General features: G+C 49.2%; 1 protein-coding gene across 1 annotated transcript in view; it reads right to left on the bottom strand.

Moving 5' to 3' along the window:
- Positions 1-26837, bottom strand: part of APBA2 (amyloid beta precursor protein binding family A member 2) — a 166520-nt gene that overhangs the window by 17207 nt on the left and 122476 nt on the right. Inside the window, 4 exon segments of the mRNA XM_060259899.1 lie at positions 1794-1979; positions 11703-11789; positions 15025-15060; positions 21210-21355. Of these exon segments, the coding sequence (XP_060115882.1) occupies positions 1794-1979; positions 11703-11789; positions 15025-15060; positions 21210-21355 (455 nt within the window).

Below are 26837 nucleotides of genomic sequence, written 5' to 3'. Positions count from 1 at the left end.
GAAAGTATCTGGGGGGGGGGGGGGGCGGGGAAGGTCACCCAGTGGACTTCCTGAGATTTAGGGGGAAGGGTTAAGAAAGAGAACACAATAAAATTTAGAGGTTCCAGAGCCCTCTTCCTGTGAACTCCTGCCCCAAATGAGGCCTGGCATTTCCCTCAGGCAAGAAACGCTTGGCTACTCCAGGGGTTATTTCCTGCTCCTCAGAGGAATCAGGCTTTTCCCTAATGCAAAACTGCAATATCCCAGGTAGCAAAGCTGGCCATGAGTTAGCCATGCAAACATAAGAATCCTTTATTCTTTTTTCCCTCTCTGGTTGTGGAAAGTGCATGAAGACGGAGAAAAGTTGGCAAAGAGAATGTTCTTTCTCCCTCTCCTCAAAGATTAGAACTCAATAAAGCTGAGGGGGGGAAGCAGCCACCTCTAGGTCAAATGCCTTCTTTTTGACCCAGGTTTATTAGCAATAGAACAATTAACAGGCATTCTCACATTCTGACATGTTACTGTTTTATGGCTTCCCACGCTAAGGCAACCCAGATCAAAGGTTTTCTGAATTTGTTCATTTTACTATTCTGCTATTGGTTTTTAACTTTGTACCACTTGGCATTCCAAACCCCACCAGCTATATGTAGCTCTGCTTACTGCACCTCATTAAGAACATAAGAGAAGCCATGTTGGATCAGGCCAATGGCCCCTCCAGTCCAACACTCTGTGTCACACAGTGGCCAAAATTTATATATATACACACACGCGCACACACACACACACATACATACATACACACACGCGCACACACACACATACATATATATATATATATATATATATATATATATATATATATATATATATATATATATATATACACACACACACTGTGGCTAATAGCCACCGATGGACCTCAGCTCCATTTTCATCCCTCTTGAAGGTGGCTATACTTGTGGCCGCCACCACCTCCTGTGGCAGTGAATTCCACATGTAAATCACCCTTTGGGTGAAGAAGTACCTCCTTTTATCCGTTCTAACCCAACTGCTCAGCAATTTCATTGAATGGCCACGAGTTCTTGTATTGTGAGAAAGGGAGAAAAAAACTTCTTTCTCTACTTTCTCCATCCCATGCATTATCTTGTAAACCTCTTATCATGTCACCCCACAGTCGACGTTTCTCCAAGCTAAAGAGCCCCAAACGTTTTAACCTTTCTTCATAGGGAAAGTGTTCCAAACCTTTAATCATTCTAGTTGCCCTTTTCTGCACTTTTTCCAATGCTATAATATCCTTTTTGAGGTGCGGTGACCAGAACTGCACACAGTACTCCAAATGAGACCTCACCATTGATTTATACAGGGGCATTATGATACTGGCTGATTTGTTTTCAGTTCCCTTCCTAATAATTCCCAGCACGGCGTTGGCCTTTTTTATTGCAATCGCACACTGTCTTGACATTTTCAGTGAGTTATCTACCGCGACCCCAAGATTCCTCGTCTGAAGACATGTGCATGCACACGAAAGCTTACGTTCTGAAGAAAACTAAGCTGGTCTTAAAGGTGCAATCGACTCCTATTTTGTTCTACTGCTCCAGACCAACACAGCTGACTACTTGGATCTTGCCAAAAGAGAGTTTGGGGGCACCTTTGTGACTCACAGAGGCATTGTGGTGTGGGTCTTTTGTGGCACGCGGGATCAGAGGGGAAGGGGGAAGGAGTTCCAGCCGAAGACCCAGCTTGTTTCGAAGAACTGCCCTTCGAAAGGATGAGCCAAGGAAGAACGGCTGCCTCGCCCAACCCGGTTTGCTTACATCCTCCGATTCGAAGACGTGGCAGATCATCTTGTACTGCTTCTTCCCTTCCTGAGCTCCGGGAGTGGTCTCAATACAGTCCTGAGAAGCCGACCGGGGCATTCGACGCCTCGCCATCAAGACTACGATGTTGCCGATGTCGGCGATGTAGGAGATGGTGCGCAGTGCGTGGTCCATCATGGTTTCCTAGAATGATGCAAGAAAGCCAAAGAACGCTTGAGAAAGGTATTTCCCAGCTACTAGCAGCTGCCAGACATCCCATTGCCTCCTGCTGGAAAGATTCAGTTAAACTTACACTCAAAACATGGTAGGATAGAATTTGGGAAACTTTCGTTATGTCTCAAATTAGTCAAAATGTATTCTTTTTAGGAGACTTTATTCCTGGCAACTAACTATATGCAACACTATTGGGATCCAGTTATTGGTTATCTTAAATCCAACAATGTTCTACCAAATCGATCAGATTATAATATAGGGTTGTGTACATAAATGTGTTTATTCTATCCCTTATCGGTATTTTAAGCACTGATATTAGAGTAAGGATCATTAGCTTTTCATTAACTATTCAGGAAACCTAAAATGTAAATTTGATAAAAATGGAGTCATCAATATATTAATATGTAACTTCCTTTGTAACTTTGTTTGAATGTTGGTTTATGGATTCCTATGTTGATCTCACACACTAATTGTTTGTAATTCTTGGAATGAAACCCCTAATGTTTGTTATGTTCGTCATATCAGTTAAGTTTTAAAAATTCAATACAATTTAAATTGGGGGGGGGGGAGAGAAAGGTCTTCCTTTTCACTTCCCTCTAAGACAGGTACTTCTTAAAGTCCACCCCGCACCCCCAAAAATGTTTTTTCATCCTTTGGGGTAGAAGAAGAAGATATTGGATTTATACCCCGTTCTCGACTCCGAAGAATCTCAGAGCGGCTCACAATCTCCTTTCCCTTCCTCCCCCACAACAGACACCCTGTGAGGTAGATGAAGATACTGGATTTATATCCCGCCCTCCACTCCGAAGAGTCTCAGAGCGGCTCACAATCTCCTTTCCCTTCCTCCCCCGCAACAGACACCCTGTGAGGTAGATGAAGATATTGGATTTATATCCCGCCCTCCACTCTGAAGGGTCTCAGAGCGGCTCACAATCTCCTTTCCCTTCCTCCCCCACAACAGACACCCTGTGAGGTAGATGAAGATATTGGATTTATATCCCACCCTCCACTCCGAAGAGTCTCAGAGCGGCTCACAATCTCCTTTCCCTTCCTTCCCCACAACAGACACCCTGTGAGGTAGATGAAGATATTGGATTTATATCCCGCCCTCCACTCCGAAGAGTCTCAGAGCGGCTCACAATCTCCTTTACCTTCCTCCCCCACAACAGACACCCTGTGAGGTAGGTGAAGATATTGGATTTATATCCCGCCCTCCACTCCGAAGAGTCTCAGAGCGGCTCACAATCTCCTTTACCTTCCTCCCCCACAACAGACACCCTGTGAGGTAGATGAAGATATTGGATTTATATCCCGCCCTCCACTCCGAAGAGTCTCAGAGCGGCTCACAATCTCCTTTACCTTCCTCCCCCACAACAGACACCCTGTGAGGTAGGTGAAGATATTGGATTTATATCCCGCCCTCCACTCCGAAGAGTCTCAGAGCGGCTCACAATCTCCTTTACCTTCCTCCCCCACAACAGACACCCTGTGATGTGGGTGGGGCTGGAGAGGGCTCTCACAGCAGCTGCCCTTTCAAGGACAACCTCTGCCAGAGCTATGGCTGACCCAAGGCCATTCCAGCAGGTGCAAGTGGAGGAGTGGGGAATCAAACCCGGTTCTCCCAGATAAGATTCCGCACACTTAACCACTACACCAAACTGGGTACTAGTTTAACAAATCAAGAACCTCCTCAATTATTATGTCATTCACACGAATCCCACTTTCCTCTGCAGCGCTTTGAGCAGCAGTTGTCTTTCTTCTCTTTGATTCTCACAGCCACCCTGTGGGGTAGGCTAACATGAAAGTGAAAGTAGAAAAGAGCCAGAGTGTCCAGTGGCACCATCAAGCCTGACCAAGTGAGGCTTGAAGGAGCTCGTGGACTCTCACTCTTTTCTACCGCTACGGACAGACTAACACGGCGCCCCATCTTGATGGGTCTCCGTGAAAAGCATCACGTTTCGCTGTACGGGATGGGAACCCATCCACGTTGTGAAGAAACTTGCACAGGCACAAACAGTCACCATCGTGGTTGTTGTACATTTTCCAGGCTGGAGTCACAAGCGAGAACCAGAGAGAACTCCAGTTTTCTGGGCTACACCTCTGAGGGTGCCAGTCACAGTTACTGGCGAAACGTCAGGTCTTACAATACCAAGGCCACAAAGCCCATAAAACCTACAGCAACCAATGCACTCTGGCCGTGAAAGTCTTCGACGACGCAAGTCGTCGTCTCGTTATCTGAAGAAGTGAGCAGCGCCTCATGGAAGCTGGCACCCTGCCACAAATGTTAGTCTTGAAGGTGGTTCCTGGACTCCGGATCTTTTCTACTGCCACGGACAGACTAGCACGGCTTCCCATCTTGATGAAAAGCGAATGAGGGGTGAATGGGGAGAGGCTGCGGCTCAGTGGCAGAGCCTCTGCTTGGCATGCAGAAGGTCCCAGGATCAATCCCCGGCATCTCCAGTTGAAAGGACTGGGCAGGAGGTGATGGGAAAGACCTCAGCCTGAGACCCTGGAGAGCTGCTGCTGGTCTACAATACTGCACTTGATGGGAGAGAGACTGGGCTCAGTGGCAGAGCCTCTGCTTGGCATGCAGAAGGTCCCAGGTTCAATCCCTGGCATCTCCAGTCAAAAGGGCCGGACAGGAGGTGATGGGAAGACCTCTTGAGACCCTGGAGACTAATGGAGAAGGGCTGTGGCTCAGTGGCAGAGCATCTGCTTGGCATGTAGAAGGTCCCAAGTTCAATCCCCGGCATCTTCAGTTAAAAGGACCAGGCAGAAGGTGATGGGAAAGACCTCTGCCTGAGACCCTGGAGAGCTGCTGCTGGTCTACAATACTGCACTTGATGGGAGAGAGAGTGTGGCTCAGTGGCAGAGCCTCTGCTTGGCATGCAGAAGGTCCCGGCATCTCCAGTCAAAAGGGCCGGGCAGGAGGTGATGGGAAAGACCTCTGCCTGAGACCCATGAGAGCGACTGCCAGTCCGAGTAGACAATACTGACTTTCATGGACTGATGGTCTGATTCAGTATTAGGCAGCTTCAGGGGTGGAACTCTAGCAGGAGCTCCTTTGCATATTAGGCCACACACCCCTGATGTAGCCAATCCTCCAAGAGCTTACGAGGCTCTTTTTTGTAAGCTCTTGAGAGGACTGGCTACATCAGGGGGTGTGGCCTAATATGCAAAGGAGCTCCTGTTAGAATTCTACCCCTGGGCAGCTTTACGTGTTCAATGACTGTCCCAAGGTCACCCAGTGGACTTTCTGAGATTCTTAACTTGGGTCTCCCCAAATCCTAGTCTGAGACGCCAGCCATTACTCCACACTGTTTTTTTTTTCCTAAATGGAAAAGAACCCTTCTAAGATGGGAATCAGGATTTCGCTGAAACTCCTTTAACCTTAGAGGGGGGAAAACAAACTACTTGGTTAGATCAAGATGCAAATCTTGAGTGTCGCAGGCAATATGGTCTTACAGGAAACAATCGGCTTAGTATGTTCTCACATGGCAGGGTTAAATTGGTTTTTCCTCCTGTTGCATCAGTGTCAAAACTGGTTTGGCTGTAGCACACCCCCTGCAGTTTTTCTGCCCTGGGGGCAGTATTATTGTGGCTGCCAGTTCCAATCTTGCTGCAGTTGAAGAAGAACTGATTGGATTTATACCCCGCCCTTTACTACCCAAAGGAGCCTCAGAGCAGTTTACAATCTCCTTTCCCTTCCCCTCTCCACAACAGACACCCTGCAAGGTAGGTGGGGCTGAGAGAGTTCTGACATATGAAGCTGCCTTATAATTAATCAGACCAAGCAGAGGCTCTGCCACTGAGCTACGGCCCCTCTCCATGGCTCTCCAGGGTCTCAGCAGCTGAGGTCTTTCCCATCACCTCCTGCCTGGTCCTTTCAACTGGAGATGCCGGGGACTGAACCTGGGACCTTCCGCATGCCAAGCAGAGGCTCTGCCACTGAGCCACACTCTCTCCCCATCAAGTGCAGTATTGTAGACCAGCAGTGGCTCTCCAGGGTCTCAGGCTGAGGTCTTTCCCATCACCTCCTGCCTGGTCCTTTCAACTGGAGATGCCGGGGATTGAACCTGGGACCTTCTGCATGCAAAGCGGAGGTTCTGCCACTGAGCTACGGACCTTCCAGAAAAGATATGGATTACAGCCATATAAATGCATTGCATTAGGATACTATAATACTTATCCAGGAAAGTCATCATGACATCTCAGCCGCCCTTAGCCCATCAGGGGAGGGTGAGATATAAATGTGATAAAATAATAAAATAGGGGAGGTAAAGGAGATTAGAAGCCGCTCTGAGTCTCTGAGATTCAGAGAGAAGGGCGGTGTAAAATAAAATAAATATAGAAAGCCCAAAAGTTTTTTTTTTAAACTGTAATATTACAGTTCATGTTAAAGAGCCAGTTTGGTGTGGTGGTTAAGTGTGAGGACTCTTATCTGGGAGAACCGGGTTTGATTCCCCACTCCTCCACTTGCACCTGCTGGAATGGCCTTGGGTCAGCCAGAGCTCTCTTATCTGGGAGAACCGGGTTGGATTCCCCACTCCTCCACTTGCACCTGCTGGAATGGCCTTGGGTCAGCCAGAGCTCTCTTATCTGGGAGAACCGGGTTTGATTCCCCACTCCTCCACTTGCACCTGCTGGAATGGCCTTGGGTCAGCCATAGCTCTCGCAGAAGTTGTCCTTGAAAGGGCAGCTTCTGTCGGAGCTCTCTCAGCCTTACCTACCTCACAGGGTGTCTGTTGTGGGGAAAGGAGATAAAGGAGACTGTAAGCTGCTGAGACTCTGATTCAGAGAGAAGGGCAAGGTATAAATGTGTTCTTCTTCTTCTTGTCAGGTGCGGTGGTGCCCACAAGTACCGTGTTGGTGAACCTTGACTCACACACGGGAAACGCCGGAAATGCCCAAATATGCAGAAAAGGCCCCAGAAAGGAACCTGGAGAAGCAGATCAATCTGTTTATTACCCTTCTCTGCCCTCTGAAATCTTGCTGTCGGCTAGAGGGGCTCACACACCGAGGAACTGACTCACCTCCCCCTTCCCAAACCGAGTTTTATCTTTTTACGCCCAGCAGTGAAATGCAGCTGCAAAACGCATGTACTTCAGTGGCCCTACCATTCCTGTGCCCCGCTGTTATTTATTAAGCACCGCTAACGTGCTGCGGGCTACCCAGAGCAATCTACCAACCTCTGAAAAACAAGTCGAGCTGGGAAAAGCGACAGCCGGCAAGCGAGGCAGCGCTGAGACACGACTAACTCGTTGCCCCTGATTTATTTTCCTTTTCCCGTATCAACCTAGTACCTTTTTTTAAATTCTGCCCACGGAGCTCAGAGAATCATATATAGCTCTTTCGTCCTCATTTTATCCTTACAGGTATCTTGTGAGGCAGAACAGATGGAAAAAGAGTCACCCCGTAACATTCACGCCGTGGGGGGGGGGGGGGCAGGATTTAAACCTGGATCTTCGGGTCTAAACTAATATAAGCCAAACTGACCCTTTTTTAAAAAAAAAAAATGAACCATTCCTATCCCTCAGGCCAGGGATCCAGCCCTTCTGGAGCCTGTAAGCACCTGTGGAATTTGGACGCAGGGCGAGAAGCGCAATGACAAAACGGCTGCCAGAAAAGATGGCGCCAGCCACAAAATGGCTACCACAAAAGCACAGCCCCACACACCATGAAACTGAAGTGAAGGGGTAACTTTAAAAATACCTTAGGAAATACGACTAAGGGAAAAGAAAACCAACCTTGTGGTGGTGGCAGCTGCTAAAACATTATTTTAACCCGCTATCCCAGTGGCCAATCAGAAGCTGAGTCTGCCCAATCTGGGCTTCTGGTAGCACAACACATAAAACAAATATTGCTATTCCTCTTTCACCAATTATTTTAAATAAAGTGCAAGATTTAAATTAGATTAACAAACAACTGAATTGATCTTAATACTAATTTCCACAGCGCGAACTGCCATTTGCAGCTAAGCGGCCAGACAAACATCCACCTACCATATCCCAATGGTTTAATCGTATTTGGGGTCAATTTATTTTTAAGTAAAATAACATACAATACCTGAGGCAATGACCCAGAGTTTTACAAATCAAAATTTGTTGCAAATTTGGTTACCTTTTCTAACATATACAGTGGATAAAGATATTGTCCCAATAAACCCTCTATATAGAAAAATGAGATTTTTAAAAAAGTTGGATCTGATACTGGAAAAATTTGAATAGGATTACAGCTGTGTTCTTCTGTTATACTGTTTATAGTTGAGTCGTCTGAACTTTAATTTTGGATTGTAATTCTGTATTTTGACTTTTGCTAGTGTAATGCTTGCTGAATAATAATAATAATGATGATGGCTTTTTTTGAGCAGGAACGCACAGAAACGCAGTTCCAGCTGGCTTCATGTCAGGGGGTGTTGCCTAATATGCAAATGATTCTTGCTGGGCTTTTTCTACATAAAAGCCCTGTGTGGAATAATGGTGACACCAGGGGGTGTGGCCTAATATGCAAATGAGTTCCTGCTGGGCTTTTTCTACAAAAAAAGCTGACGACGACAACAACAAAGAAGAAGAAGAAGCTGACCCTACTCACTTTCTAAAAACCAATAAGCTTGTCAACAGGGTACCATGGCACACACAGACACCACATTGGGTATTCCTGCCACAGACTTGACCCAACACCCAACAAAATGAGTTGGGAAATCAACTCACACCAACCCTTTTGAATTTAAGGACGCCCTCCCCCTCCCAAAGAGAGCCCCGTGGCGCAGAGTGTTAAAGCTGCACTACTGCAGTCCTAAACTCTGCTCACGACCTGAGTTCAGTCCTGGCGGAAGCTGGTTCAGGTAGCTGGTTGACTCAGCCTTCCATCCTTCCGAAGTCGGGAAAAGGGGTCCCCAGCTTCCTGGTGGGAAAGTGTAGATGACTGGGGAAGGCAATGGCAAAACACCCCGTAAAAAGTCTGCCGTGAAAACATTGTGAAAGCAATGTCACCCCAGAGTCGGAAATGACTGGTGCTTGCATAGGGGACCTTTCCTCTCCCCTCCCAAATCTTCCCAACTTGGCCACGCTAGAAATGAATGAAGAGTCTCTCAGCTCTTCTTCAGTCACTCACATATGATAAACCTTCAGCTGAAAGATTAAGACCAAGGTTGTCGTTCAGTATCTAGCTCCTTTTGTGGCACAGAGAAGAGGAATTTCCACCCGTGCCTTCCCCCGTCCCCCTCTCCTTCAAATGAGACCACTAATGGTCAGGAAAGGGACCCCGGCAGGCACGAGGGCAGGCCCATCCCATAATAAAACCTCTGCACAAGGCCACTTGTAGCCACAGCAGCTCCAAATCATTAACTGGGCCATTTGGCATATTGAACGACTGAAATATGGTCCAGAATGGAGCATCTGTTTGGCTTTGCGTTTCTGGAAAGGAGAGGCTACGGTTTTAATTAAAATACATTCCCTGTGATTAGTATTTTGCTCTCTCTCAGATGTTACAGGGATGTCAGGGTAAATGAATTAGCGTTCTGGAAAACCACAGAAACACAAAGCCCGGAAGGGACCCGTGAGGATCATCTAGTCCAACCCCCTGCACAATGCAGGAAAGTCACAGTTTATCCTCCCCCCGGTGACCCCCACTCTATGCCCACTTCCTGAGGAATGTGGAAGGCAAGATATCAAACAAGCCAGTATGGGCTTGCAGTTGGCACGCTGGGGAGCCCAGGGTTTAAAACCCCTCTGAACTACAAAACTCTTATGTCTCCCCCTCTCAGCCTAAGTGACTTCACAAGGTATTTGTCAGAATAAAATGGAGGAAGGGAGAAATCACATGCACTGGTCTGGGCTGAACAGACAGTACCCTGGTAGCAAAAGAGCCAGTCTGGTGTAGTGGTTAAGTATGCGGACTCCTATCTGGGGGAACCAGGTTTGATTCCCCCCTCCTCCACTTGAGGCTCCTGGAATGGCCTTGGGTCAGCCATAGCTCTGGCAGGAGTTTTCCTTGAAAGGGCAGCTTCTGTGAGAGCTCTCTCAGCCCCACCCACCTCACAGGGTGTCTTTTGGTGTGTGGGGGGGGGGGGGAGAGGTAAAGGAAATTGTGACCGCTCTAAGACTCAGATTCAAAATATACGGTGGGGCATAAATCCAATATCATCTTATTCTTATCCCGAGAGCCAGTTTGGTGAAGTGGTTAAGAGTGGCGGACTCTAATCTGGAGAACCAGGTTCGATTCCCCACTTGAAGTCGGCCGGGTGACCTTAGGCAAGTCACAGCGCTCTTAGTCTAAAAAGAAGCCTAGCTCGCCACCTAGTGGTGCCAAAAGAGAGGCATAGCTTTGGCAGCCAATAATAATCCCTTACTCTGAACACACCACCATAAGATAATTTCAGTTTTTATGGGGGTGGCTGCAAAGATGAATGGAAAATAAGTCTGCAGGACACTCTGAAACACTGAAGGGGCTACAGAAACGCCAATCGTTTGTATTTGCTGGGAGTGCCGTGCCAGCTCTTCCAAACCGGCTGCTGGCTGAATTCGGCAAGCACAGCTTCGATACCAGGAACAGGGCTTCCCACCCACCCACAACGGGGCCACAGAACCAGGCCTTGTGAGGGCAGCCTGGTGTAGTGGTTAAAGTGTAGGGCTAGGGCTTGGGAAACCTTGCTGGGTGACCGTCGGGCAGTCCCACATTCTCAGCCCCACCTACACCTCACAGGGTTGTTGTGAGGACAGAATGGAGGAGAAGAGAATGATACAAGCAGCTTTGAGCCCCCATTGGGGAGAAAAGTGGAAGATATATCTGTATACGTATCCACCCACCCACCCATCATCCATCTATCCATCCATCTCTCTATCATCTATCTATCAATCCATCTATCCATCCATCAATCCATTCATTCATCCACCATCCATCTACCCACATATCCATCTATCTGTCTAGCCATCCATCCATCTATCCATCAATCTATCTATATAGATCTATCCATCCATCCATCTATCCACCCATCCATCCATCCACCCACCCATCCATCTACCCACCTATCCCATCCATCCATCCATGTATCCATCTACCTACCTACCGACTGATCCATCCATCTATCTATCATCTACCTATCCATTTATTCATCCATCCATCCACCCATCCATCTACCCACCTATCCATCCATCCATCTATTGATCTATCATCGATCTAGCCATCCATTTATCCATTCATTCATCCACCCATCCATCTACCCACCTATCCATCCATCCATGTATCCATCTATCATCTATCCATGGCTTTTTTTGTAGAAAAAGCTCAGCAGGAACTCATTTGCATATCAGGCCACACCCCATGGTGCCAAGCCAGCCGGAACGGCATTCCAGGCTCTGTCTAGTAAATAAATTTCTGCTTCCAGTGTTCTTGGCCTTGCCACCAGCAAATTGCCTCCAGAATGCCAGGATGAAGGCTATCTGCTCCGATCTACACCTGCCTCTGGCCACCCCGTGACCCCATCAGCTGAGTTGTTGTGGTCCTGCTCTGTGGGCCCCCCCACCTTCAATCCTGCGAGCCCCCCGGGGAGCTGGAGAGGGCAGGATCCGGGATGGGAGACATCCTGGGAACAGGATCCCTCGGCCTCAAGTTCCCGTCACAGCAGAAAAGCAGGAAGGCCACGTCAAACCCACGAGAACCGGTGCCTCTTCCACCTCAAGGTTCCGTGCTCACCTGTGTGTCGGCATTCAGAACTTTGATCCTCTGGGTGGAGATGAAGAGGTCCACCTCCGTCAGGGCCTGGGCGTCTCCCTCGGAGCTCTGGAAAGGACAACAGGGAGAACGTCAAGCCCCGCCCTCGGGGAAACAGCCAGCAGTTTTGAAGGCAACGACGACGGATGCATGATCACCACACCACAGCTGAGATCGCAACACAGAACAGCTATTTTGAACAGTCCGGTTCCAAAACGCATGCAAAAAACGGGACATCTGTGGCCCAGAGCCAAAAGCGCGCGGGACTGGGGTCCCCGGATGACCTCCTAAGGGGAGGAGTCTCTGTGCTCACATCTGTGACCGGGGAGGTGGCTCAAAGGTGTGGCGCTAACCTCTCCTGGCTACAGGGTTGCCAACTCCAGGTTAGGAAATTCTTGGAGATTTGTGGGGGGGCTTGTGGAGGGCAGGGTTGGGCGTGGGAAGGGATCACAGTAGGATGCAATGCCACAGAGTCTGCCTTCTAAAGCAGCTGTTTGCTCCAGGGAAACCGTTCTCTTGTGGTAGGGTGGGCAGGTCTGGCTCAAGAAATATCTGGAGACTTTGGGGGTGGAGCCAGGAGACATTGGGGGGTGGAGCCAGGAACAAGGGTGCGACGAGCACGACTGAACTCCAAAGGGAGTCCTGGCCATCACATTTAAAGGGACCGCATGCCTTTGAAATGCCTTCCCTCCATTGGAAATAATGATAGAGGCACCTTCTTTGGGGACTCGTAGAATCGGATCCCCTGGTCCAATTCTTTTGAAACTTGTGAGGGTATTTTAGGGATAGGCAACGGATGCTATGCTGAAAATTTGGTCCCTCTACCTAAAAAAACAGGGGCCCCCTAGAGCCCCAGATACACACGGCTCAATTCTCCCATTATACCCTATGGGGACCAGTCTCCACAGGGTTTAATGGAGCACCCAGACATTTCTTCCACCCCCCCTCACTTTCTGATAAGCCTGAAGTGAGGAGGGGGCTTCCAAATCAGGGAATCCCCTACCCCCACTCTGTCATCTGAAGAAATTGTTAATTCCACAGAATGTTCTACACTTAAGACCACAGGGTTTGACTGTGTTGGAAATTCCATTGTAGTTTTTGACCCGAAGAAGAAGAGACTTCCTGGGAGGGAAGGATTTGGGGGGGGGGGGGAGTTTAATTCCCACTTTCCCAGGAACAACCCTTCCCCCCCCCCTCCTTCAGAGGTCCCCTTAAACCCCAGTAAAGGGCAAAAAATACTCGCATTGTGACAAGGCTCATATTGTGCTAATTTTTGTATACGTATCAAGACTGCGATAGGGCAGCATTTGCAACCAGAGGGAAAGCACAGAAAGGAGACATAATCTTCCTTTATCCAGCCCTGCGGCCCTGATCCTCCCTCTCCTCCCACCCGGCTGCTCGTTTGTTTTCAAGGTCAGCCCACCAAGAGAATTTCAGCATCCTGTGACAATTTGGGGCCATGCACATCCCGTTCTTTTGTTGCTCTTTCCAAATTTGGGAGGCGGGGTGAACTTTTTTTCTCTCCCCCCCTCCCAAAAAAAATTAAAATTGCAGACATGCCTTCATCTCCCACTGGGAAACAGTAAATAAATAAATAAATGTAACAGGAGGGGTTCCTTTTCCCACCCTCTCTCTGCCGCTGCTTCTATCCAGGACATCTGTTAAGAGTTGCTGGAGGTGGAATTCTAGCAGGAACTCCTTTGCATATTAGGCCACACACCCCTGATGTAGCCAGTCCTCCCGGAGCTTACATAAGGCCCTGTACTAAGAGCCCTGTAAGCTCCTGGAGGATTGGCTACATCAGGGGTGTGTGGCTTAATCAGGGATAGAATTCTAGCAGGAACTCCTTTGCATATTAGGCCACACACCCCTGATGTAGCCAATCCTCCAAGAGCTTACATAAGGCCCTGTACTAAGAGCCCTGTAAGCTCCTGGAGGATTGGCTACATCAGGGGTGTGTGGCTTAATCAGGGATAGAATTCTAGCAGGAACTCCTTTGCATATTAGGCCACACACCCCTGATGTAGCCAATCCTCCAAGAGCTTACATAAGGCCCTGTACTAAGAGCCCTGTAAGCTCCTGGAGGATTGGCTACATCAGGGGTGTGTGGCTTAATCAGGGATAGAATTCTAGCAGGAACTCCTTTGCATATTAGGCCACACACCCCTGATGTAGCCAATCCTCCAAGAGCTTACATAAGGCCCTGTACTAAGAGCCCTGTAAGCTCCTGGAGGATTGGCTACATCAGGGGTGTGTGGCTTAATCAGGGATAGAATTCTAGCAGGACCTCCTTTGCATATTAGGCCGCACACCCCTGATGTAGCCAATCCTCCCGGAGCTTACAAAAAAGAGCCTTGTAAGCTCTTGGAGGATTGGCTACATCAGGGGGCGTGGCCTAATATGCAAAGGAGCTCCTGCTAGAATTCCACCCCTGGGGTTTGCTGGATGGTTCAGGCCTGGCCAGATCCTGGTGACTCTGGTACGCTTACTCTAAAGCAAGCACTTTGAGCACTGCAGTCCATTCTGCCTTTCATTAGCCATCGGAGGTTCACATCATTGAGCTTAGAGAGAATGAAATCTTTCAAAGGCCGGGCGAGGGATCTTTATACTTTGGAACTCATTCAAAGCATGCTAAATACACGATGGAGGAATTCCCACATGCAAAACAAAGAGGGGTTTCTCTGCTGCCCTCCCAGAAACAGACAGCTGGACTTCACAACCACATTACAAGTCCAAACGTCACAAAACAGGTTCGCCCAAATGGGCCAGTTCTCCTCTGCAAGAAATCATGGACAGTCAGGGCTTTTCCTCATTTTTTTAAACCTGTTTTTACACGTTTTGCTCCCTCTAGCAATCAATTTGATATTACATTGGTTTATGTCTGGTATCTCTCTCCCTGTAGGTTTTTTTATGCTGGACACAAAGCAATGTAATATTGGATTGGCCACTAGAGGGGGCAAAACACATGTGGACTAGAGAAAGAAACCTGTGGCAAAATGGGAACTTACAAGCGGGGAAATTCAGAATGTGGAAAAGCCTTAAGAGAAAAAAGGAGACTCTAGCAAGTGAACCAAGTGACATTTCTCTGAGCTTGGCAAGACACATGGAGGTCCCAGAAGAGAAGGGCAAACTGAGCAGAAAGGCCGTCGCCGACACTTAAAAGACACAAATGGGAACCCAAAATCACAGCTTTACAGAGATCCACAGTGGAAAGTCATGACACTCCAAGACAAACAAAGATGATTGACAGGAAAACGAAAACTCCAAAACAGACATGAGGAGTCAAGGAAAAAGTCTTACACACCGCTTTTTTCTTGATTTTAGCTGCCTTTTGCATCCTCTGGGAAGAAGCATATATTTAAAACAAAAAGGAAAAGCAGACAAATGTACAAAAGAAAGGAAAGGGGTGGGGGGAGAGAAAAGACAGTGTGTAAAGTCAAGGGAACCTTCAAACATACGAGTCCAGATTCTCACATAAGCTGTTTGCAAAAAGAGGGTTCAAACTCATTCCTATCTAATGTCAGACGCCATGGACTGATACACACTGGCCATTAGGAACAGGTTTCACTCCTGAATCTGCAGCCTGCAAACATAAGAAGAGTCCCTGCTGGATCAGACCAGCGGTCCGTCTAGTCCAGTATCATGTCTTACCCAGTGGCTAACCAGTTCCTCTGGAGTTCTGTCAAGGCCTTCCTTACCTGATATTGTTCCCAGGCACTGAGATTCAGAGGCTAAACACCTCCGAACGTGGAAGTTCCCTTTAGCACCGTAGCTAGTGAGCCATTCATAGACCTATCCTCCACAAATCTAATTCTCTTCTATACCCGGGGCCATCGGGCAGTGAACTCCACATTTTCATCACTTGTTGTGCCAAGCAACCCTCTGCCTCCACGGAACAGAGTACAGTGGTACCTTTAAGACCAAGGAAGTTTAATTCTGCATATAAGCTTTTTGTGCCCCTGCCCCCACTCTTCCTCACTCATGTATCCCTTGCTTCAGATTTTTATTCTGCACATGTTTTGCTCTCTCTAGAGTAGGGGTGTCAAACATGCAGTTCGGGGGCCGAATCAGGCCCCCAGAGGGCTCCTATCAGGCCCCCGAGCAACTGGCTGTCATCTGCTTCCTTCTCCCTCTCTCTTGCCTCCTTCTGCATCACAGCTTGCTTTGCAAGGCTTGCTCAATCACACAGGCGCTACGGAGCAAAGTCTTCTTTGGCTGAGGCTCCTCCCTTGGGGAGGAAGGAATAACTTGTTTTGCCAGGCTTTCTCAATTGCACAGCAGAGCTACTGAGCCGAGCCTCTCTTCCTTCTATTGGCTAAGGCTCCTCCCCCTTCCTGGTCCCCTGGGGAAGGAAGGAAAGAGCCAGAGCTGCTTTTGCCCAGTTCCCTGGATCCCATGGGAGAAATACAACTGCCTATCCTTTAATACCAACGAGTGCTAATGTTTTAAGATTTTTTAAAAATATATATATTTAATCGTGTTTGTCTGTGTCCTTTATAAAGTTTATATCTCTGCTACCTAATGTTGAATAGGTACACATATGGCCCGGCCCAACAAGATCTCATTTATGTCAGATCTGGCCCACATAGCAAATGGGTTCGACACCCTTGCTCTGGTGGTTGACTCAGTATTATTATCACTGTCTATCCGGCATAAAAACTTCATGCCAGACATAAAACCATGTAATATCAAACTGACCACTAGAGGGAGCAAGACCCATGCAGGGAAAAGGCCTGAAGCAAAAGAGACACACAAGCAAGGAAAATCAGAATACATCCATAAAGGCTAGAAGCTTGCTTTCTTTTAAAAGGACGTTCACAACCTGCAATGTTATTGGACAGACTTCACACACCAGTAGTAAATCTTTGGGCGACTGCTTCCCAAATGGAAAGACCACTTAGACAATGAAGTCGCTTGCATTTCTCGTTAAAGCTTAGAGCAGGACGCTTCCCAAGCGTGAGCCCAGAAAGCAATTCCACAGGATACTTCAACACATTCCTCTTGGGCAGGGGTGGCCAACGGTAGCTCTCCAGATGTTTTTTTGCCTACACCTCCCATCAGCCCCAGCCATCAGCCATGAGCCATGCTGGCTAGAGCTGCTGGGAGTTGTAGGCAAAAAAACATCTGGAGAGCTACCCATGGCCACCCCTGCTCTAGGGGGAAATTAACACCACTCAAATGAAAAAATGCAAAAGGCTGCAGATAATTGTTCTCTCGCTCTCTCTCAGTATTAGGAATTCAAAAGCAAGCTCATTAAAGACAAGCTGTTTTAGAGCTGATACATTCAGCAGCAAAGCGGAAGAGAGAAAGATAAAGAAAACGGAATCCCCATATTATGCTTGGAACTGTCACAAGGCTGCCACTGAAAACGGAGTCCCCGTATTAACCTCGACCCTGCCACAAGGCTGCCACTGAAAATGGCGTCCCCTTATTAACCTCGACCCTGTCACAAGGCTGCCACTGAAAACGGCGTCCCCTTATTAACCTCGACCCTGTCACAAGGCTGCCACTGAAAATGGCGTCCCCATATTAACCTCGACCCTGTCACAAGACTGCCACTGAAAATGGCGTCCCCTTATTAACCTCGACCCTGTCACAAGGCTGCCACTGAAAATGGCGTCCCCATATTAACCTCGACCCTGTCACAAGACTGCCACTGAAAATGGCGTCCCCTTATTAACCTCGACCCTGCCACAAGGCTGCCACTGAAAACGGCGTCCCCGTATTAACCTCGACCCTGTCACAAGGCTGCCACTGAAAATGGCGACCCCTTATTAACCTCGACCCTGCCACAAGGCTGCCACTGAAAATGGCATCCCCGTATTAACCTCGACCCTGCCACAAGGCTGCCACTGAAAATGTCATCCCCGTATTAACCTCGACCTTGTCACAAGGCTGCCACTGAAAATGGCGTCCCCTTATTAACCTCGACCCTGCCACAAGGCTGCCACTGAATATGGCATCCCCGTATTAACCTTGACCCTGTCACAAGGCTGCCACTGAAAATGGCATCCCAATATTATGCTTAGCCCTGTCACAAAGCTGCCACCAAAAATGGAACCCCCATATCAAGTGCTGCCATGTCCTGGGCCACCATGCCATCACAGTGGACATCAGCCAGAGGCAGGGAAATGCACGATACACAACAAAGAATAAATGTTGCTATAAATTACAGAGGGGTTAGGGGGAAACGCAATAGAGGGACGCCGTTTTCCATGTTTCGCATATAGGGTTGATTCTACAGCATGTTCTGTACGTGTAAGCTCTGCGGGAGTCCCTAGAGGCAGAGGGGCTCCAAGGAACCCCACACAGAGAGCTAGACGGTAATTAATTCAGACAAGCGCTATTTCTTGCAAGTTAGAAAAGGTGGGATTAGACAAATCCAAATTCCACTGGCAAAATCAAAAGGTGCACACATTCCTCTCTCTGCTCCCTTCTGGTAACTAATTGTGCGCACCTTGGAGCAGCTATTAAAAATATAAATAGCTGGCAGGTTGCTTTCTTTCTTTTTCTTTTTTTTTACAGACCGCCTACTAAGTACACCTGACAGCACGAAGTCAATGCTAATTAAATGGTATTTTGTCGTGACGCGGCCGGCGCTCCTTCACGACCTGCAGACTCGGTTCCAAGAGATGCCAAAGCCGTTTCTCGTGCCAAGCCTCTCGGATTGTTGGGAAGCAAGAGAGGGCCTCTCTCTCCTCCTGCAGCCCAGGATCAAACCACCATCCAGATGTTTCTGTTGCAGAATATTCTGTCTGCCCCAAGCGTCAGTCATTGCAAATCCCGCTAACTGGAAAGGGAACTGTGAATGTTTCATCAAAAGGCCCCCAAATGGTGACACATTTTAAACTTTCCAAGGAGGCGGGGGGGAATAACTTGTGCAAAGAGGTGCATGAACTGCGATCCAAAGAATCTGAGAGCTAGAAGGTACACCAAAGGACATCAAGTCCAACCTCTGCACAGTGTAGGAAATTCACGGGTCCCCCCCACCACCAGTGACCCCTGCTCTATGCCCAGAGGAAGATTTTAATTGCAAAAGAGGCAATTTGAACCTGGATTTCCCAGAAACTAATCCAGAGGTGGCCAAACTGTGGCTCTTTCACACATATTGTGTGGCTCTCGAAGCCCCCCCCCCCCCCGTTGGCTGGCTGGGAAAAGGCATTTTTCTCTTTAAATCACTTCTCCAAGCCAGCCAACAGCTTGGAGAATGCATTATAAAGTTAAAGTTGCTTTCTTTCCACCTCTCCTTCCCTCCCCCCCATCTATTTTTCTGCCTTCTTTCCTTCCTGTCTTGCGCTCTCAAATATCTGGTGTTCATGTCTTGCGGCTCTCAAACACCTAACCTTTATGTGGCTCTTACATTAAACAAGTTTGACCTAGTCCAATGCTTTAACCACCACCCCACACTGTCTCTCACTTCACTCCTGTAAACCACTGACACAGAGAGAAGCCACATGTAGCTGAAGTCCCACAAATGAGGATCTGTGTGTGTGTATTTGCCTCAGCAAACATCACATTTCAAATCAGACCTCAGTTGGTAACCACTACACCAAACTGGGGTAGTTAAGTAGGCAGACTCTTATCTGGGAGAACTGGGTTTGATTCTCCACTCCTCCACATGCACCTGCTGGAGTGACCTTGGGCCAGTCACAAGTTCTCACAGAGCTGTTCCTCTCAAGAGCAGTTTCTGTCAGAGCTCTCTCAGCTCCACCTCCCCCACAGGGTATCTGTTGTGGGGAGGGGAAGGGAAAGGAGATTGGAAGCTGCTCTCAGACTCCTTTGGGTAGTGAAGGGTGGGGTATAAATCATTTGCGTGCATTCCATGAAACGCGGGCATAGACTCCTCCTCAACTCAGCCCCGTGCCATTCACAGAAGTATCTCTGAGCAAGTGCAGGGCTGAAGATCCCACAGCTTCTGCGCAATCGTGAGCGCTGTTTACTGCAGTCTTGCTTGATAAACACATTATTACTTGGAAGCTGCAGGCGTGCAAGCCCAACCTTACAGTCCCTGCGCCACAAATATTAAGCCCACTAATGTGAAGGACGTGATGGATCTGCCACTCGCATGGTGTATGAATATGAGAACATCAGGAGAGCCCTGCTGGATCAGACCAGCAGTCCATCCAGTCCAGCATCTGGTCTCATGCAGGGGCCAACCTTGGACGCCCAACAACAGGGCATATAGAGGCCGAGGCCTTCCCCAGGTAAGAACATCAGAAGAGCATTCTGGATCAGACCAGCGGTCCATCCAGTCCAGCATCCTGTCTCGCACAGTGGCCAACCAGTTCCTCTGGACAGCCAACAACACGACCTAGAGAGGTTGAGGTCCTTATAAACATATAAGAGGAGCCCTGATGGATCAGACCTCTGAGGGTCCATCTAGTCCAGCATCCTGACTCACAGAGTGGCCAATCAGTTCCTCTGGAGAGCCAACGACAGGGTAGAGAGGCCAAGGCCTTCCCCTGATGTTGCCCCCTGGCACTGTGATTCAGAGGTTGACTGCCTCCAAGAATGGAGGTTAAGAACATACGTCCATAAGAACTTAAGAGCAGCCCTGCCAAATCTTGTCTAGCCTCCTGTCTCACACAGTGGCCAATCAGTTCCTCTGGAGGGCCAACCACAGGCCAGAGAGGCCGAGGCCTTCCCCTGAGAAGAACATCAGAAGAGCCCTGCTGGAACAGACCAGTGAGGGTCTATTTAGTCCAGCCTCCTGTCTCACACAGGGGCCAATCAGTTCCTCTGGAGGGCCAACCACAGGCCAGAGAGGCCGAGGCCTTCCCCTGAGAAGAACATCAGAAGAGCCCTGCTAGGTCAGACCAGTGAGGGTCCATCTAGTCCAGCCTCCTGTCTCACACAGTGGCCAATCTGTTCCTCTGGACAGCCAACAACAAGGCACAGAGGCCGAGGTGTTGCTTTGATGTTGCCTCCGGAAACTGCAATTCAGACTGACTTACTCTGAATGTGGAGGTTCCCTTTAGTCACCGTGGCTAGTAACCCCAGATGATCGACCTCTCCTCTATCAGTCTGTCAAATGCCCGCTTAAAGCCATCTTTGCCCATGGCCAACACATTCACAACCTCCTCTCTCATTGACTTCCACATTTTAGTCACTCATGGTGCGCAGAAGTATTCCCTTTTGTCCTTCCTTGGGGAGGCTCTTTGAAAAGAGGACTGAAAATTAAAAAAAAAAACTCCAAATCAACGCCTTTCTCATCTTTCAGCCGTGGACCATTCCCTTCCCCCAGATCCAGAAGCGACACCAAGTACAAGACGACGTGGAGACATTTCAAAGAACCCCAAACGCAACTGGTATGTCGTTTCTCCCCACGCAGGCGTGCAGCAGAAAAGAAAACAATGAATACGAGGCCCTGAGAACGGCAACGACTCGTTGGCTGCCGCAAACGCGGGGCGCCAGGTGGTTCTGCCTCTGCCGAATTCGGCTCCCGCGGGGCCTCGTGGAACCTCCCCGCTGCTCAAAAACATCTCCTACCTTGACGCGGCTCACGGCTTCCTGCGCTTGCATCATGCGGATGTTTTTGGACGGGTTCCGCTCGGAGAGCAGCTGTGTGGAGCCCAGGTAATTGGCGGCGAAGATGATGCCATCGATGAGGTCTTCAGGTTCGCAAGGCCCTGGAACTGAAGACAGAGGCGGCCAATTATTTCCCTCCCGGGCGGAACAGCATGGGAGCGACATAAAAGGGGCATCCCTACAGGCACGAGCTTCCCTTAATAGAGTCTATCGCTCACAAATGCCTGCCTAATCGCCAACAAGATGGCATAACCTCAGGAGCAAATATTTAAACAGGGAGTTTGGAACGCGCAGCTGCAGGCCACGGAACTGAAATACAGACATGGAGTAACGGCTGTTTGGAAACAGATGCGGGGAACGCCTCAAAGGTACAGATGTTAGCAGACTCGCTAAGTTCTTTTCCCCCAGGGGATCCTGGAACGAGGGCTCGAGCTTTCCAGCAGTGAAAGCTACAGTTTCATCAAGCTACAGTTCCCCTGATCCTTTGAGGGAAGCCACAACTAGGGATGGGCACGAACCAGGAAAAGGGAAGTTCGCGGCGGTCCATTATTCGTGGAGTCTCATGAACCACCGTTTATGAATCTCCGTGAACTTTTCAGGTTTGTGAGGTTCGTGAAGAGGGGCATTTTAATACGCCTCTCCTTCTCTCCCCAAGTTGCACACCTCCAGGATAGAAGGAAAGGCATTTCAACAGAGCTATGAAATGAACGAACTGCCGCAAAAAAAGCATGGAAGTTCGGGGGGGGGGAAGAAGAGGGGAGGGAGAGTGTCCACAAACAACTTGATTGCCAGTATTGTAGCTTGTGAACCAATGAACTGACCTGGGGGAGATTAACCCATGGAATTCACTGCCACAGGAGGTGGTGGCAGCTACAGGCATAGCCAGCTTCAAGAGGGGATTGGATCAACATCTGGAGCAGAGGTCCGTCAGTGGCTATTAGCCACAGGAGTATAGATGGAACTCTCTGTCTGGGGCAGTGATGCTCTGTATTCTTGGTGCTTGGCCACGGTGGGGGGGGAGGGACATTAGGAGGGCTGATCTGCAGTAGAAGAGCCGGGTTCAAGTCCAGTAGCACCTGAGAGACCAACAAGAGTTTTGGGGTACGAGCTCCTATAATACAAAAACACATGAAGCTGCCTTCTACTAATCAGACCCTCAGTCCATTAAAGTCAATATTGTTTACTCAGACTGGCAGCTGCTCTCCAGGGTCTCAGGCTAAGGTCTTTCCCATCACCTCCTGCCTGGTCCTTTCAACTGGAGATGCCGAGGATTGAACCTGGGACCTTCTGTGTGCCAAGCAGATGCTCCGCCACTGAGCCACGGCCCCTGCACTTGGCAATGCACGGACACTGCTGTGTCCTGCGCAACCCGCACCAACACAGACCAACAGAAGGCCCCTTTGGGGCACCGAAAACCCCAAAATGGAAGGGGCTTCAATGTGAAGGGCTCCCAGGCAGACAGCTTTGAGTGACCATGCTGTGGAATGGTGTGGAATTGTTTTCTGTGGCCCCAGAAGGTAGGACCAGAACCAATGAGTTGAAATTAAATGAAAAGAGTTTCCGGCTCAACATTAGGAAGAACTTCCTGACCGTTAGAGCGGTTCCTCAGTGGAACAGGCTTCCTCCTTGGGAGGTGGTGGGCTCTCCTTCCTTGGAGGTTTTTCAACAGAGGCTAGATGGCCATCTGACAGTAATGAGGATCCTGTGCATTTAGGGGGAGGTGTCTGTGAGTTTCCTGCCTTGTGCACGGGGTTGGACTTGATGACCCTGGAGGACTCTTCCAATTCTATGATTCTATGACTGTTAAGAGCGGTTCCTCAATGGAACAGGCTTCCTCCTCAGGAGGTGGTGGGCTCCCCTTCCTTGGAGGTTTTTCAACAGAGGCTAGATGGCCATCTGACAGTAATGAGGATCCTGTGCATTTAGGGGGAGGTGTCTGTGAGTTTCCTGCCTTGTGCACGGGGTTGGACTTGATTACCCTGGAGGACTCTTCCAATTCTATGATTCTATGACTGTTAAGAGCGGTTCCTCAATGGAACAGGCTTCCTCCTCAGGAGGTGGTGGGCTCCCCTTCCTTGGAGGTTTTTCAACAGAGGCTAGATGGCCATCTGACAGTAATGAGGATCCTGTGCATTTAGGGGGAGGTGTCTGTGAGTTTCCTGCCTTGTGCACGGGGTTGGACTTGATGACCCTGGAGGACTCTTCCAATTCTATGATTCTATGACTGTTAAGAGCGGTTCCTCAGTGGAACAGGCTTCCTCCTTGGGAGGTGGTGGGCTCTCCTTCCTTGGAGGTCTTTAAACAGAGGCTACATGGCCATCTGACAGCGATGAGGATCCTGTGAACTTAGGGGGAGGTGTTTGTGAGTTTCCTGCATTGTGCAGGGGGTTGGACTAGATGACCCCGGAGGTCCCTTCCAACTCTAGGATTCCATGATTCAATCACTTGCGTTCTCTAAAACCTCCAAATCTTAGCCCAGTTCTTCTGGCCCGGAGTAATACAGATGGAGCCTCCCCGCTTCTAGCTGCGGGCGGGGGAGCTGAACCGCGGAGAAGAGAACTGCGGCTGTCAGGAGCTCTGTGTCAAATCAAAAGCGACAGATTCAGCTGGCTTCTCTAGGGGCTTGGGCAGCAGAGCCAAGTCAGACTCTCTTTATTTCAAGCGCTAAAGCCATGCCAAACCTGACCGATCGCCTGAAACGCAACCCCCTCTTGCAGTGCGCCAGGTAAGGGGAGGGGGATAGTGCAGGAATACCTTGGGTGGCTGGTTTGCACTCCAACCCAGAAGGGAGAACAAGCCTTCAAAGCGTAATATTTGAGAATATGGTGGGAGTGGTCTCGGTTCAGAGATTTCCCTACATGTTTCCCATGAAATTAATGAGCAGTACGTTTATAACGACAAGAGCCCTGTGGCGCAGAGGTTTAAAGCTGCAGTCCTGTAGTCCTAAGCTCTGCTCACGACCTGAATTCGATCCCCGGCGGAAGCTGGGTTTTCAGGTAGCAGGCTCGAGGTTGACTCAGCCTTCCATCCTTCCAAGGTCGGTAAAATGAGTCCCCAGCTTGCTGGGGGGAAAGCGGAGATGACTGGGGAAGGCAATGACAAAACCACCCCGTAAAAAGTCTGCCGTGAAAACGACTGGTGCCTTCCATCCTTCCAAGGTCAGTAAAAGGAGTCCCCAGCTTGCTGGGGGGAAAGCGGAGATGACTGGGGAAGGCAATGACAAAACCACCCCGTAAAAAGTCTGCCAGAAACGACTGGTGCTTGCGCAGGGGACTACCTTGACCTTTTACCTTTTAAGTTTAGAACAGATAAAAGGAAGTCCTCCTTCACTCAAAGGATGATGAACACATGGAATTCCCTGCCACAGGAAGTGGAGGCTGCTACAAGCATAGCCAGCTTCAAGAGGGGATTGGATAAAATGTATGGAACAGAAGTCCACCCGTGGCTCTTAGCCACAAGGTATACGTGGAACTCTCTGTCTGAGGCAAGCAATGCTCTGTCTTCTTGGGGCCTGGAGGGGCAACAGTGGGAGGCTGTGGGGCCCAGTAGACCCTCTAGCCACCTCCCAGCTCCCTGTGAGGAGACCAGTCTAGGGACTTCTTACCAGGGCACTTTAGATCTAATAACAAGGGGGAGGCAAAGCTCTTCCACCTTCCCCCAAGGTTGCTGCCACTGGACTGGTATTTTTTCACAGGGCCCAAACCACCCTGGTTCCCCCGAGGGATCAGCAAGCTCCAGATAACCAAAAGATGCTTATGGCATTCACACCTTCTTCAGAGTAGGCACCGGTTCCTTTGCAAGCCACTGACAGCAAACAAAAGGTTAACAAAACATTGTTCTTAACTGCACAGCACCATTTAAGAAAACAATGAAAAGCTTTAACAGCTGTCTGGTTACCTTGACCCTCCGGCCAACTGTCGAGAGCTCAAAAGGTTCAGAGGTCCACAGGCGCTCCCTTCTGGGATGGTCCAGCCAAACCCACCAGGGTTCCCAATACTCTTACTGGCCCTCAGGTCACCCCAACCCCTTGCCTAAGCAAGCAGCAGGAAGACTAAAGCGAGGAGGAGCAATTTCCACTTTTCCTAGCTCACCAGCCTCTCACTGGCAATCAAAGACTGATGCCTTGCAGCTGGGGGGCTCCACCTGGGGCTTGCAAAAGAAGGTGAGAAGTCCTGCAGAACTTACACCAACTAGATGTAATTCTAGGGCAACTAGAATGATTAAAAGGCTGGAACACTTTCCCTATGAAGAAAGGTTGAAACGCTCGGGGCTCTTTAGCTTGGAGAAACATCGACTGCGGGGTGACATGATAGAGGTTTACAAGATTATGCATGGGATGGAGAAAGTAGAGAAAGAGGTCCTTTTCTCCCTTTCTCACAATACGAGAACTCGTGGGCATTCGATGAAATTGCTGAGCAGACAGGTTAAAACGGATAAAAGGAAGTCCTTCTTCACCCAAAGGGTGATTAACACGTGGAATTCACTGCCACAGGAGGTGGTGGCGGCCACAAGCATAGCCACCTTCAAGAGGGGTTTAGATAAAAACATGGAACACAGGTCCATCAGTGGCTATTAGCCACAGTGTGTATATATAAATATAAATAATTTTTGCCACTGTGTGACACAGAGTGTTGAACTGGATGGGCCATTGGCCTGATCTAACATGGCTTCTCTTATGTTCTTATCAACTTCAAATTAACCCTGACACTACAGAGGCCTTCTGGAGTTCTGGCCCCACTGGCGGACCTCCTGATGGCCCCTGGGTTCTGGCCACTGTGTGGCACAGAGTGTTGGGCTGGAAGGGCTATTGGCCTGATCCAACATGGCTTCTCTTATGTTCTTATATTCTTGGTGCTTGGGGGGTGACACAGTGGGAGAGCTTATAATTTCCAGGCCCCACTGATGGACCTCCTGATGGCACCTGGTTTTTTTGGCCACTGTGTGACACAAGAGTGTGGGACTGGATGGGCCATTGGCCCGATCCAACATGGCTTCTCTTACATTCTTATGTCTGGGGTAGTGAAGCTCTGCCTTCTTGGTGCTTGGGGGGAGCAACAGTGGGAGGGCTTTTAGTGTCCTGGCCCCACTGATGGGACTGCCTGATGGCACCTGGGTTTTTTTGGCCACTGTGTGACGCAGAGTGTTGGGCTGGATGGTCCAGTGGCCTGATCCAACATGTCTTCTCTTATGTTCTTATGTCTGGGGCAGTGATGCTCTGTACTCTTGGTGCTGGGGGGGGGGGGGACAGTGGGAGGGCTTCTAGTGTCCTGGCCCCACTGGTGGACCTCCTGATGGCCCCTGGGTTTTGGCCACTGTGTGGCACAGAGTATTGCGCTGGAAGGGCCATTGGCCTGATCCAACGTGGCTTCTCTTATGTTCTTATGCCTGCCCACCTCAGCACTCTTGCAAGCTCCAAAAGAGACAAACAAGGGTGGGTTTGCCACGGCCTGCCTCTGCAGAGCCTTCCTTGGTGGTCTCCCACCCAAGGACTAACCAGGGCTGACCCTGCTTAGCTTCCGAGATGGGGCAAGTTCTGTTTGCGCTTAACTTCATAAAACCAGGAGGAGGAGAACAGCTTGCGCCTCTTGC

The sequence above is a fragment of the Heteronotia binoei genome, chromosome 19, assembly GCF_032191835.1.
Source record: "Heteronotia binoei isolate CCM8104 ecotype False Entrance Well chromosome 19, APGP_CSIRO_Hbin_v1, whole genome shotgun sequence".
In the NCBI taxonomy this organism is placed as follows: domain Eukaryota; kingdom Metazoa; phylum Chordata; class Lepidosauria; order Squamata; family Gekkonidae; genus Heteronotia; species Heteronotia binoei.
This window is presented reverse-complemented; position numbering and strand designations above follow the sequence as displayed.